Source organism: Malaclemys terrapin, chromosome 1 (assembly GCF_027887155.1).
Source record: "Malaclemys terrapin pileata isolate rMalTer1 chromosome 1, rMalTer1.hap1, whole genome shotgun sequence".
NCBI classification, from domain to species: Eukaryota; Metazoa; Chordata; order Testudines; family Emydidae; genus Malaclemys; species Malaclemys terrapin.
This window is the reverse complement of record NC_071505.1, coordinates 272,268,818-272,283,956: the sequence shown is the minus strand read 5'-3', so window position 1 is coordinate 272,283,956 and position 15,139 is coordinate 272,268,818. Positions and strand designations below refer to the sequence as shown.

Sequence of the window (15,139 nt, the reverse complement as noted above, 5' to 3'; positions counted from 1 at the left end):
TGTCTATGAAACACAAAACTAGGCAGCACTGACCTGGGACCTGAGGCTATGCTGATTTAGCATATCCCCTGAGCAGCCATCACAGATGGGACTTCTGGGTTGCAACAAAAAAATCAAATCTACCCATCTGCCCACGTGCCCCACCTCTCTCCACAAACAGAACATCCTTATGGAGGGGAGGTACAATAAAACCACCTGCCCTCAGAATGAAGCCCTGCTTAGATCCCCTGTTGGATAGGGCAGATGTAGTTTATGCCTCTCTGCAACAGCTTCAGTGAGCATGGCAGTATGTGTGCTATGGTGAGGGAGATCTGGGTTTGAAAATGGCCTCCAGCAGCTTTTTCCTTTCTGAGATGATGGAGCCCAGGTAAATAATGGATGAGAGGTTTTTCAATTCTGATGGCAATCGCCACACACTGCACAAATGGCTGCTATTAACCATAACAGCACTGCTCAATGGCTTCGAGATCACTATTGTGCTCTTGAACAAAACAAAAATATTTAATTAGGCCAGAAGGATAGGCAGACATAGAACCTCAGGGTCAATCCTGAGAATGAGAAATCAGGTGAACTATTTTAAGAATAAACCTACACTTGGCCCTGATTTTCACAGATGCTGAGCATTTGTAGCTCCCATTGATTTGAGTCAGAGTTGTGCATGCTCAGTACCTCTGAAAATGAGATAAAAAGGAGGATTCACATAAACAAAAAAGGCAGGAACATAAATATAATCTCAGCATCTGAACAACATTGTTACTACCAACCAATATCATAGTACCTATGAACGTAATTTCCGTATTTAATTTCAGGTGTTTACAGTAGCTTGTTGTTTATGACATTCTGAATCTCTGCATTTCTCTGGTCTAAGCACACTCTGTCAATTCATTAGATTAAATCAGATTCACACATTTCACATTTACATGCAAATTACCTAATCAGCTGTTCAATAAGCTGGAAAAGGGTAAGTAGTTATGAATAGAGATGCCAGAAATATGCATATGCAGATTTTACTTTTGAAATAATCTATGGCTGACTGGATTCTCCCTTTGTTTAACATGGCAAGAACAGAAAAATCCTTTGCATGTAAATCATCTTGTAATTATTTTAGTGTGTCTAAATCATTAACTTAACAGTATCAAGAGAATTATTCATGTAAATTGTAGGAAAAAAGGAACTGGGAATCAAATGCTGTATACTGATTTCTGGATTTGTTATCCAAATCTCTATTCCATTCCGGTTATTGTAATCAGAAGCCTGCATGAAAATTATGCGTACCTAAAGTTAAAGACAGAAATCTCTTGATAGTTTAAGAGGAATGAGTTCACATGCCCCTATCACATTTTACCAGCACATATTTTCTGGTAAATATACATATAGACTTACCTGTGCATACTCACTATATCTTTTTTTCCCCTAATTTCAGACTTTCCCAATTAAATTTGAGTAGTTGTAAATTTAACACACACATACGCCTTCATTCATCTTAATATTACTCAGCAATATTGCCAGCCTAGTGTCCAGTAATTCTGCTTAGCTGGAATTACTAACAGTCCAATACTATTTTCTTTAATTGCTCATCACTGAAAGTTGACTGTAGGTAACTGAATAAAAATGCTGCAGTAAGCAGTTTCAAAGCCACTCACATATATCTGATTGTTACTGAAACGTTTCTGAATCTCATAGAGCAGGCTGCTGTCTGTTAGCTCACTCAGAGTAGCCAGGTCATCATTTGGTGCTGGAGGCATTAACTTGACCTGGAAAATACAAATCATACATTCAAATAATCTAACTTCATAGCCGCTCACCCTGCAGTGTAATGCCCTAGTTTCAATTACAAGTGACAACCACTACAATTGATATAAATGTTTATTCTGCATTATGAAACCAAAAAGTTGTCTATACTTCCCAAATAACTCTTCAACCTTTATTTTAAGCAATAGAAGTAAATTAGAAAGATTAATAATTTTAAGGCATATATTCTGTATGGGTTTAATGGGGACTTAAGTATATGGAAATGTACATGTATGCTATTTGCAATCTCTAAACGTGACAAGACTCCAAGTTCAAGTAGAACACTCCTGCCCTCTTCAGTGACTGTTTCTGATGAAGATGATCGAGAGTTGAAAAGTTAATGCTCTTGTAAATCACATATCGGCTGCCACCAAACAGAGCTCCCATATTGCTGTAGCTTCACCCTTCTCAGCATATGGAACTTAATATGCTATTGGAATTCAGCTGCACAGAACATAACAGAGGAAAGTGAGAGTCGGGAGTTAAACTGTCAATAGGAGTAGAAGGTGCTCAGCATCTAAGGTATGAGTCACAATGTTTTATTATTATTTATATCACAGTAGCACCCAAAATGTGCTTGGTGCTTTCCAAACACAGGAGATAAGAGGCCTAAAGAGTGTACAATCTAAATGTTATAGAAACAAATTCTGTTACCAAAGGAAAACTGCTTATATGTTGTAAAAGTACAATACATCAACTATAAGAGAACTGCTATAAAATACGATAAAGACTGATACATTGTGCAGTGAATTCTACTATACTCACAGTGCAGGTTGAATCATTGTTAATATCAGCTGGCAAGTTTAATGTTTCTAGACGCCAGAAGAACATATAGACAAATAGATAATAGTCACCTAGATGTGTTTGACGTAAACAACTGGCAAATCCACATTTTAACAAAAACAAAAAGAAAATGGCATTCACAATGTTATTTCATCAGTAATTGACCAATGTGATCAGTGCAAAAACACTGAGAGTACAAGCTTGAAGTCAATGGCGGTTTTGCCAATTACTTTAATAGGTGCAGTATCTGGCCCTGGGAGTCCGAAGTTCTGGGTTCTTTTCTTACATTTATCACTGATTCATTGTGTGACTGGGTAAATCAGTTAACCTGTATGTGCCTCAGTCTCTTGATCTGTGAAAAAGGACTAAATGGGACCTTTTTTAAGTGCTGGAGATCATTGACCAAAAGGTACTGTGATTATACATATATATATGAAAAATATTATAATTGTCATTTTAAGGCAGAGATAATCAGACACTGAGGCTACCCCCTGTGTTGTTGGGTAACCAAGATGAACAGGATTTGGTGCTCTACATCCATCCCCAGATGTGAATCCTTGGAAATAACAGAACATATATATTTTTCTCAGTCCATCCATCAATCAATCAATCAAACAATAAATAGGAGTACTAGATTTAAGATACCCAAGATACACACAAAAAGAGTGTTTGAAGGCACTCAACCTTCATCTTTATGCCAAGCAAAAAAAAACAAAAACCACTAGCCATTTGGTGTTTGACAGAACCACCAAATCCTGCTGAGTCTTATTGTTTAAATAGTTTACCAGCTTTTCTCAGAAACAATACATCTGTTGGTATAAAACAACTGAACTTACAAACATATAGCCCTTCTCTAGCATCACAAACAATTTCAGAATTGTAGAATATCAACTATGTAGCCCTTTACACTTCAGTTCACCCTAAAGATTCTCACAGGCTCAAGATTTGTGTCAAGAATGACAGCTCTCAGGACATGAACACAAAAAGGAGTGGCAGTTTTCTAAGTCTGCATTTAATAACAAAGCACTTTTTCTATTTTCTTCTTTATACATTGTTGTTACTTCTTGCATGAATCAGGACATGCTACTTATGAGAATTTTTTTCTATTTTTCAAACTTGTTATGCCTTTAGATATCATAGAGCACAATCACATACAGTATATACAAATGACTCAGAGTGAACTGCTCTATTCAGTTCCTCATCAATTCCACAACCAATCCTATTATTGTCTTCATTAAACTCCAACTCTATTCCTAATGAATGAGCCACCAATTTAAATCATACACTTGGAGGAAAACACAATTCAAAGCAAAAAAAAAAAAAAAAGAAAGAAAGAAAGAAAGAACACCTAATCTTAATTAGGAAATTAGGAAGTATTAAAGGTCAGAAGAAATAGATATTGGGGATAATTTCATTTCAAATTAATTTTTTATCATTTCCTAAAATTAAACTGCTTACATTACAGAACTCACAAATAAAAGTATTCATATGCATTTAGCTGCATGTGTGCTACATGATGACTCTCATGACTTTTATACAATGAGCCAACATGCATATTTTCAGGGTCACTTCTGAGTAGAACTTATAACAAAATGTGACCCCAATAATGGATATATTGTCTTTGGGCTAAACTGTGCCTTTAGGAATAGCTCTGTGTAAGGGGCAATGCATAAGATGCACCCCTCACACACACACCATGAGTAGCCCTGGGATGGGTTATGATTCAGAGATTCACAGTTCTTCCTCTGCTTTGCTCCCCTCTGATGAGATGGGTGAGGAGTGGAATAATTTATAGCTGGCCTCAAGAGTGCCGCTTAATTCCCTGCATACCAAACTAGCTCTGTAGAGTGACAAGTGGGAAGGGGATAAAACGTTGGCTCTGCCCAGTCTATCACACCTTGGGCAGCATACAGCAGAGTGTTAGCAACCACTTTAAGACTAGTCTCACTCTGGCTCGTCATTATTTTCCATCCATTCTTCAAAATAAAATTGTATGTGATAGGTAATATTCCAAATTTCACAGAAATGTGTCTCTTTTTTTGATCAGTACTAGTAACAGGCAATAAATACTGACCAAAGAAAGTCTCTACTCGTAGGTTTTGTCTACACTCCACACGTCTTGTGACGGCATATAGCGTAAGTGTAGCCACACACAGCAATGAAAAATAGGCTGCATCCACACTGCAGTATGTAGCTATGCATGACAGTGCAAGGCTCTGACAGGGGGAGGCAGCAGTTAAAGGTTCCAGCAGCAGGGTGGCAGCGGAACACTACACCGCTAGAAATAGCAGTGTAGATCGGGGAGGCACTACTTGGGCATGTAGAGAGCCATATACAGGGGGGCTAGAACAATTTGTATAGTGGGGGTGCACTGAGCCATTGAACCAAACTGTAATCCCAGTATATAATGGAAATAACTTCAAGCTAGGGGGTGCAGTAGCACCCCTAGTTCCAGCATGTATGGCCATATAGGCTATGTACCCACAGGATTCAGGTGTGTCTTTACTTTATACACATAAGCAGTGCCTCACCATCTACACCATTATTTATACCCATGCTAGGAGGCGTGTAGGGTATGTACTCACATGCCGCCATAAGCAGTGTGCAGTGTAGATATAGCCATAGGTAGGGTGACCAGGTGTCCTGTTTTCGACAGGAACAACCCGGTTGAAAAGGGACCCTGGCAGCTCCGGTCAGCACTGCCGACTGGGCAGTTAAAAGTGCAGTCGGCGGGGCTGCGATGCTAAGACAGGCTAGTCCCTACCTGTCCTGGCTAGTATTGTGCTGTGCCCCGGAAGTGGCCAGCAGGTCTGGCTCGGGATTTTTAACTGGGGGGCCATGGGACTCCACGCACGGCTCCACACTCCCATTGGCCAGGAACCAGCCAATGGGAGCTGTGGGGGATGGGGGGCGGCATCTGAGGGCGAGAGTGGCGTGTGGAGCCTCCTGGCCCCCCAGCCTAGGACCCAGACCTGCTGGCTGCTTTTGGGGCATGCGGAGCGTGATGCGAGGACAGACAGGCAGGCAGCCTGTCTTAGCTCCCCCGCTGCACAACTAACCGGGAGTCACCTGATGTAAGCCCGTGCCCCAACCTTGAGCCCCAACCTCCTGCCCCAGCCCTGAGCCCCCCCCAAACCTGGAGCCTCCCCGCACCCCAAACCCCTCATCCCTGGCCCCAGCCCAGAGCCCTCACCCCTAGCCCAGTGCCCATACCCCCTCCTGCATACCCATTCCAGAGCCCCTTCCCACATCCTGAACCCCTCATCCCTAGCCCCACCCCAGAGCTCTCACCCCCTGCCTCAACCCGCAGCTCCCTCCCGTACTCTGAATCCCTTGGCCCCATCCCTCAGCCCAGGGCCTCCTCCTGCATCCCAAACCCCTCATCCCCAGCCCCACCCAGAGCCTGCACCTCCATCCAGAGCCCTCACCCCCTCCCGTACCCCAAATCCCTGCCCAAGTCCTAAGCCCCCTCCCGCACCCTGAACCCCTCATTTTTGGCCCCACCCAGAGCTCACACCCCAGTTAGAGCCCTCAACCTCACCCTCTCCCGCACCCCAACCCCTTGCCCCAGCCCAGTGAAAGTGAGTGAGGGTGGGGGAGAGTGAACCACCGAGGGAGGAGGAATGTAGTGAGCAGGGGCGGAGCCTCAAGGAAGGAACGGGGCTAGAGTGTTTGGTTTTGTGCGACCAGAAAGTTGGCAACCCTACCCATAGGCAAACCATCATGTGCACGTGACAGCATGAATTTTACCAACAACATTTCAACATTTGTTCCACCCAACCTAAAAGAGCAGTTGCAGATATCTGGTATTCCTAAAGACCTTCATCTATAATACAACTGTTGAACTAGATCAAGTAGTAACATTCAAGGAAACCATATACGGTAATAATTCTGTAAAATATACATTCTGGATAGACCAAATAAAGACACCTCAATCAGATTTTGTTGTCACTATTAACATTTTAAGACTGTAGGCTGTGCAACTGTTGGACCAGTTTCAACCTGCTCAGTAGAAAAACCTTTCTTATACATATGGTAGTAAGAAATTAGACATCAGGGAGATCACCCTGGGGGGAAAAAAAACCTTGAAAAACTGTTCTCTCCTGGTCTCAGAGTCTCTTTAAAATCATATGAAAAGACTAGAGACAAAGCAGATTTAGAAGCAGAATACATTGATTCATTTGTTTACTCTCTGCAAGCTATGGAATAATAAAGTTTAAGGATTTTTTTTAAACCAAATGATGTGCCAGAAAGTTTGTAGTTATGCTATATTGTGTTTCCAGACCCACAGAGCGGTCATCCTTTTCTCTTATAATTGTGGAGATCAGATTCCAGAGTAAGAATTTGATATACTTTTTCAAGTTCTTATATTTTTATATCATGATTTTGAGATTCTTTGTCAGGACCTAGTTTATTTGTTCACAATGAGAATTCAGAACTGTCCAATTTATTTTTAAATTATGCTTCCTCCTTTCTGCTTTCACTGTAGAACTTTTCAGTAGATACCTATCACCTTATTCATATCAGAACTAGGGCTGTTAAGCGATTAAAAAAATTAATTGCGATTAATCGTGTGATTAAAAAAATTAATCGTGCAATTAATCACGATGTTAAACAATAATAGAATACCATTTATTTAAATATTTTTGGATGTTTTCTACATTTTCAAATATATTGATATATTGATTTTAATTACAACACAGAATACAAAGTGTACAGTGCTCACTTTATATTTATTTTTATTTTTATTATAAATATTTGAACTGTAATAAACAAAATAAATAGTATTTTTAATTCACCTCATACAAATACTGTAGTGCAATCTCTTTAGCATCTCTTTACAAATGTAGAATTATGTATAAAAAATAACTGCATTGAAAAATAAAAAAATGGAAAACTTTAGAGCCTATGTGTCCACTCAGTCCTACTTCTTGTTCAGCCAATCGCTCAGACAAACAAGTTTGTTTACATTTGCAGGAGATAATGCTGCCTGCTTCTTGTTTACAGTGTCACCTGAAAGTGAGAACAGGCGTTCGTGTGACAATGTTATAGCCGATATCACAAGATATTTATGTGCCAGATGTGCTAAAGATTCGTATGTCCCTTCATGCTTCAACCACCATTCCAGAGGACATGCATCCATACTGAAGACAGGTTTTTCTTGATAACAATCCAAACCAGTGTGGAACGACACAGAGCAGCGGCACAGAGGCAGCAAACAGGGCGGCTAACAGGGGAGTTTGAGAGGGAGTTCTCATTGGAGGAGAAGGTATCTGTGTTTGTGTCTGTCTTTGTTGTCCTTGTGTGTTTGTAGAGGCCTGCAGGGGCAGGGTGCTGGGAGGGACGCCGAGCCCTGATTAGGGGGCGGGGCTTAGCTGAGTAGGGGGCCCATAAAAGCGGCCACCCAGCCAGGCAGCGGCACAGAGGCAGCAAACAGGGCGGCTAACAGGGGAGTTTGAGAGGGAGTTTGCAGGGGGAGGTAAAGGGGGAGGCAGGAGGGTGGGGCGTGGTGTGTGCTCTGTGTCCCCAGGTGCTGTGGGCAGAGACTGCAGCAGCCATGAGCCAAGCAGCAGCAGCAGACGGAATGCAGATGGCGACATGTGGGAGCTGTGGTATGTATATAGTCCTAGCAGGAGACCCGGAACAAAGGTATGTGTGTATGAAGTGTCGCCTTATAGTGTTACTGGAGGAAAAGATTAAGGGGCTGGAGATGCAGGTAGAGACCCTGGTGGAGTTTAGGCGGGGGTTTGAGCAGCTGATGGAGGATGGGCAAGGCGGGGCTGAAGGGGAAGGCCCTAGGGTGCAGAAGGAGGCAGTAGTAGATGACAGCGAGAGGGGAATGGAAGGAGGAGATCCAGGGAAGTGGAAGCATGTGACTGTGAGAAGTAGGCCAAGGAAAAGGAGGGCCAGTGAGGGGGGAATAGAACTCAGGAATAGGTTTGAGTGTTTGGATAACGAGGTAGAGGGGCAGCAGGTGGTGACTGAAGGTGGGAGGGTGAGGAAGAAGAGAAGAGCTGCTAGTCCGAGAGAGAGGGGGGAGGAGTTGATGGAGACAGCACCAATTATGGGCCACCAGAGGATACAGGAAGGCATAAGGGGGAGCATAAGAGAAGATAGGAACAGACACAGGTCAGGACTAGAGGGATCGGAGACTAGATTACTAGATCGCACTGTTGCCAGGCGACGGCAGGTGTATGTAATTGGAGACTCTTTACTGAGGAGATTGGACAGGCCTGTGACCAGGGCGGACCCGGAGAACAGAAGGGTGTGCTGTCTACCGGGTGCAAAGATACGCGATGTGGACCTGTGGTTGAAAAGGATCCTAAAAGGAGCAGGTAAGAACCCCTTGATAATCCTTCATGTAGGAACGAATGACACGGCTAGGTTCTCGTTAGAGAGAATCAAGGGAGATTATGCCAGGCTGGGGAAGACTCTCAAGGAGATAGAGGCTCAGGTTATCTTTCAGTGGGATTTCAGAGTAACAGCCGTGTTAGTCTGTATCCGCAAAAAGAAGAACAGGAGTACTTGTGGCACCTTAGAGACTAACAAATTTATTAGAGCATAAGCTTTCGTGGACTACAGCCCACTTCTTCGGATGCATCCGAAGAAGTGGGCTGTAGTCCACGAAAGCTTATGCTCTAATAAATTTGTTAGTCTCTAAGGTGCCACAAGTACTCCTGTTCTTCTTTTAGTGGGATTCTGCCTGTTACAAGGGAAGGGCAGCAAAGGGCTGATAGGATTGTGAGGATAAATAGTTGGCTAAGGGAATGGTGCTATAAGGAGGGCTTTGGGATGTATGGCCACTGGGAGGCTTTCGGGGACAGACACCTGTTCTCGCGGGATGGGCTTCACCTGAGTAGGGAAGGAAATAGACTTCTGGGAGGGAGGCTGGCTCATCTTATCAAAAGAGCTTTAAACTAGGAAGTTTGGGGAGATGGTTGGGAGATGCACAGTTAATCTCCACGCCAGTTTCCAGTATTGAAAAGCTGAGTGTAATAAGAGGAGACATAGCCGGGGAGATGAGATTGGACATAGGAGGGACAGGGGGGACGAACACAAAGAGGCCCACAACATACAGTGCTAGTAATGGGAGACAGGCTAAACGACATACATTAGGCTGTTTGTACACCAATGCGAGAAGCCTAGGTAATAAAATGGAGGAATTGGAGCTCTTGGTCCGAGAATTGAAACCGGATATCGTAGGAATAACTGAAACGTGGTGGAATGGCGGTCATGACTGGAACGCAGGTATGGAGGGGTATGCGCTGTTTAGGAAAGACCGGGATAAAGGTAAAGGTGGGGGGGTGGCATTGTATGTCAATAGTGAAATAAGCTGTAAAGAAATAATAGTGGATGGAATAGATAACACGGAGTCCGTCTGGGCGATACTCAAGCTGGGTAAAAGGACTACTAGAGCCTCTCCGGGGATAGTGCTTGGGGTGTGCTATAGACCGCCGGGATCGACCCAGGATATGGATAAGGAACTGTTTAACGTATTAAGGGAGGTAAATACTAATAGAAACTGTGTAATTATGGGGGACTTTAACTTCCCGGATATAGATTGGGGAACAAACGCTAGTAGCAATAATAGGGCTCAGATGTTCCTAGATGTGCTTGCTGATCAATTCCTTTATCAAGTGGTAGCTGAGCCGACGAGGGGGGAGGCCATTTTAGATTTGATTCTAGTAAGTAGTGACGACCTTGTTGAGGAAGTGGTAGTGGGGGACAACTTGGGCTCCAGTGATCATGAGCTAATTCGCTTTAAACTAAATGGAAAGAGTACCAGAATTAAGTCAAAGACTAGGGTTTATAATTTTAAAAAGGCCAATTTTAACAAATTAAGGGGACTGGTAAGGGAAGTGGATTGGGCAAACGTATTAAGGGACCTAAAGGCAGAAGAAGCCTGGGATTACTTTAAGTTAAAGATGCAAGAGCTGTTAGAGGCCTGTATCCCCAAAAAGGGAAAAAGATTACTAAGCAAGAGACTTAGACCGAGCTGGATGAGCGACCGGCTGAAAGGGGCGATTAGGGAAAAACAGAAAGTGTACAAAGAGTGGAAGAGGGGAGGGATCAGTAAGGAAACTTACCTTAGTGAAGTCAGAGAATGTAGAGATAGAGTGAGAAAGGCCAAAGGCCGGGAAGAGTTGGACTTAGCGAGGGGAATTAAAAGTAATAGTAAGAGGTTTTACAGCCATATAAATAGGAAGAAAGCAAAGAAAGAAGAAGTGGGACCGCTGAAGACTATAGCCGGAGAGGAGATTAAAGATAATCTAGGCATGGCGCAATATCTCAATGAATATTTTGCATCGGTGTTTAATGAGGCCAATGAAGGTATTAGGGATACTAGCACCGTTACAGAGGGGCATACAGGATGGGGGATTACCGCATCCGAGGTAGAAACAAAACTAGAACGCCTTAATGGGACTAAGTCGGGTGGACCGGATGATCTTCATCCGAGAATATTGAAGGAATTGGCGCGGGAAATAGCAGGCCCATTAGCGACTATATTTAATGAATCTGTAAACTCGGGGGTAGTCCCGTTAGACTGGAGAATAGCCAATGTGGTTCCTATTTTCAAGAAAGGGAAAAAAAGTGACCCGGGTAACTATAGGCCTGTTAGTTTAACATCAGTAGTGTGCAAGGTGCTGGAGAAGATTCTGAAAGAGAAACTAGTTGAGGACCTTGAAGTTAATGGCAAATGCGATAAATTACAGCATGGTTTTACGAAGGGCAGATCGTGCCAAACGAATCTGATCTCCTTCTTTGAGAAAGTAACGGACTTATTAGATAAGGGAAATGCGGTTGACCTAATATACCTGGATTTCAGTAAAGCGTTTGATACAGTACCCCATGAGGAACTATTGGTTAAAATGAAAAACATGGGGATCGATATGAAAATCCAGAGGTGGATAGGGAATTGGTTAATGGGGAGAATGCAGCGGGTCGTATTAAAGGGTGAATTGTCGGGTTGGAGGGAGGTTACTAGTGGAGTGCCTCAAGGTTCGGTTTTGGGACCCATCTTATTTAATCTATTTATAACTGACCTCGGGACCGATTGCAAGAGTGGGCTGATAAAGTTTGCGGATGATACGAAGGTGGGAGGAGTTGCAAACTCGGAGGAGGATAGGGATATTCTGCAGGGAGACTTGAATGAGCTTGTGAATTGGAGTATCAGAAATAGGATGAAATTTAATAGTAAAAAGTGTAAGGTGATGCACTTGGGGACGAATAATAACAATTTTAGTTACAAGATGGGGACGCATTGGTTAGAAGTAACGGAAGAGGAGAAGGACCTAGGGGTCCTTGTGGACCGCAGGATGACTATGAGTCGGCAATGTGACGTGGCGGTGAAAAAAGCCAATGCGGTCTTGGGATGTATTAGGCGAGGTATATCTAGTAGAGATAGGGAGGTCCTGCTTCCGTTGTATAAGGCGCTGGTGAGACCTCATTTGGAGTACTGTGTGCAGTTCTGGTCTCCAATGTTTAAAAAAGATGAACTCAAACTGGAACAGGTGCAGAGAAGGGCGACTAAGATGTTCAGAGGAATGGAAAACCTGTCGTATGAAAAGAGATTAGAGGAGCTTGGGTTGTTTAGTCTGACAAAGCGAAGGCTGAGGGGGGATATGATTGCTATCTTTAAATATATCAGAGGGGTTAATACAAGGGAGGGAGAGGAATTATTCCAGTTTAGTACTAATGTGGACACGAGAACGAATGGATACAAACTGGCCGGGGGGAAGTTTAGGCTTGAAATTAGACAAGGTTTCTGACCGTCAGAGGGGTGAAATATTGGAACGGCCTTCCGAGGGGAACGGTGGGGGCGACGGACCTGTCTGGTTTTAAGATTAAGTTGGTTAAGTTTATGGAGGGAATGGTTTAATGATAAAACATAGTAGCCAAGGAAAACCAAGCAATGGTACATGAATAGCATAATGGCCAACAAGGGTCAGGCTAGAGACTCTTGCCTATATGCTCGGGGTATTACTGATCGCCATATTTGGGGTCGGGAAGGAATTTTCCTCCAGGGTAGATTGGCTGAGCCTCTGGAGGTTTTTCGCCTTCCTCCGCAGCATGGGGCAGGGATCACTAGCAGGAGGGTCTCAGGCAATTGAAGTCACTAAAACACAGGATTGGGGACTTCAACGGTAGAGTCCAGGGAAGGGTCTTGCGGCCTGCAGCATGCAGGGGGTCAGACCAGATGATCATAATGGTCCCTTCTGACCTTAAAGTCTATGAGTCTATGAGTCTATGTTCATTTTAATCATCTGAGTCAGATGCCACCAGCAGAAGGCTGATTTTCTTTTTTGGTGGTTCAGGTTCCGTAGTTTCAACATCGCAGTGTTGCTCTTTTAAGACTTCCGAAAGCATGTTCCACACCTCATCCCTCTCAGATTTTTAGAAGGCACTTCAGATTCTTTAACCTTGGGTCAGGTGCTGTAGCTATCTTTAGAAATCTCACATTGGTATTATTAGAGATGGAAAGAACGAGCAGGAGGACCCAGAGGTGGATTGAATAAATGGGCTTCTTTATTGCGGTACTTGTTCCCCTCGACCCAATTGTCGAGTAAGCCCTGAAATAATCATATCACACTCTTTTATCTAAGTTAATATGTAAATACCCACATTTACTCCAACACCCCCGAAACCCTTATTTGATAATATGAACACCCATATAATGAATATTAATAGCTATTTACTGAATATAATTATACCCGCCCCATTTACTGTTTACAGCATTAAGCATATTATACAGACATTTTTACCTTGAAGATACATTTCTTTGCAATAATTGTAGCCACAAGTTCCCTTAATCAGCAGTTCACAGAGGAGGGAGGAAGGGGACATGACCCGAGCTCGTTTATGTAGTTGGGAGAGGAAGGGAGGGGGGAGAGATAACACTTCTTCACACAAAGGGTATCCTTCAGACAACCATATTTCTTATGCAGCTACAAAGTTTATCTATCCTTAACAAGCAGAAGGGTGTGGGAAAGGGTGGCAACTTTATCTATCAAGGGAAGAAACAGTGCTTGCCAGTGCCTCACTTCCTATTACAATGGTAGTGGTTACCTAGGTCTTTACTTAACCCTTACATATCCCAACAGGCAGTGATGAGCTGCCAAAGTCTTAAAAACCAGTTCCCTACTGGTTCTTCGGTGGCTGATCCCTCACTCGCTCCGGGTCTTCGGTGGCACATCGGCGGCGGGTCCTTCAGTGCCGCCGAAGACCCGGTAGGGAACTGCCCCGGTGAGTACAAGCCCCACGTGCCTCCCAAAACAGCCTGTTCCCCCGTCCTGCCCCCGACTGCCCCCTCAGAACCAGCAACCCAGCAACCCCCCCGCTCCTTGTCCCCCAACCAACCCCGCCCAAGATCCCCCACCCTAACTGCCCCCCCGGACCCCACCCTCTACCCAACTCGCCCCGCTCCCTGTCCCCTGACTGCCCCGACCCCATTCACCACCACCCCGACAGATCCCCGGAACTTCCACGCCTACTCAACCCCCCCCCCCGCTCCCCATCCTCTGACCACCCTCCCCAGAACCTCCACCCCCTCCAAACGCTCCCTGCCCCTTATCCAACCCCTCCTCCCAGCCCCGGCCTGGCCCCCTTACCATGCTGCTCAGGGCCAGTGTAACAACTGAAAAACCACCCTCTCCCAATTGCCCACCCCTTTAACAACCGGTTCTAAACCGACTTCTGCATTTAACAACTGGTTCACGTGAACCCATGCGAACCAGCTCCAGCTCACCACTGCCAACAGGTACCTTCTTTACATTTTGTCAAATCTGTGGTGAAAGTGTTCTTAAAATGAACAACATGTGCTGGGTAATCATCCGAGACTGCTATAACATGAAATATATGGCAGAATGCAGATAGAACAGAGCAGGAGACATACAATTCTCCCCCAAGGAGTTCATTCACAAATAGTGGCCAAAGCATGAAGGGGTATATGAATATTTAGCATATCTGGCATGTAAATACCTAGCTATGCCGGCTACAAGATTGCCACGTAAATGCCTGTTCTCATATTCAGGTGACATTGTAAATAAGAAGCAGGAAGCATTATCTCCTGTAAATGTAAACAAACTTGTTTGCCTTAGCGATTGGCTGAAGAAGAAGTAGGAATGAGTGGACTTCTAAAGTTTTACATTGTTTTGTTTTGGAGTGTAGTTATGTAGCAAAAAATCTATATTTGTAAATTGCACTTGCACAATAGAGCTAGCACTACAGTACTTGTATGAGGTGAACTGAAAAATACTATTTCTTTTGTTTATCATTTTTACAGTTGAAATATTAGTAATAAAAATAATATACATTGAGCACTGTACACTTTGTATTCTGTATTGTAATTGAAATCAATATATTTTAAATGTAGAAAAACATCCAAAATATTTAATAAATTTCAATTGGTATTCTATTGTTTAACACACAATTAATTTTTTTAATTGCAAGTAATTTTTTTTGAGTTGACTTTTTTATGGGTAGAAAAGCTATTAGGCCATCTTCAAAGGTTTCTAAAATGTGTTTATTATAACTTTTCTCTCCCAAGGAGGCATGGGGTTGGCAG

At 43.5% G+C, this 15,139-nt stretch overlaps 1 protein-coding gene across 3 annotated transcripts in view; it reads right to left on the bottom strand.

Annotated features, from left to right (window-relative positions):
• The window catches only part of MYO16 (myosin XVI), a 588,255-nt gene that overhangs the window by 270,236 nt on the left and 302,880 nt on the right, over positions 1 to 15,139 (bottom strand). For all 3 annotated transcript variants that reach the window (XM_054013071.1, XM_054013089.1, XM_054013080.1), the window contains one exon: positions 1,644 to 1,754. In XM_054013071.1, the coding sequence (XP_053869046.1) occupies positions 1,644 to 1,754 (111 nt within the window). The remainder of the gene's footprint in view (positions 1 to 1,643; positions 1,755 to 15,139) is intronic.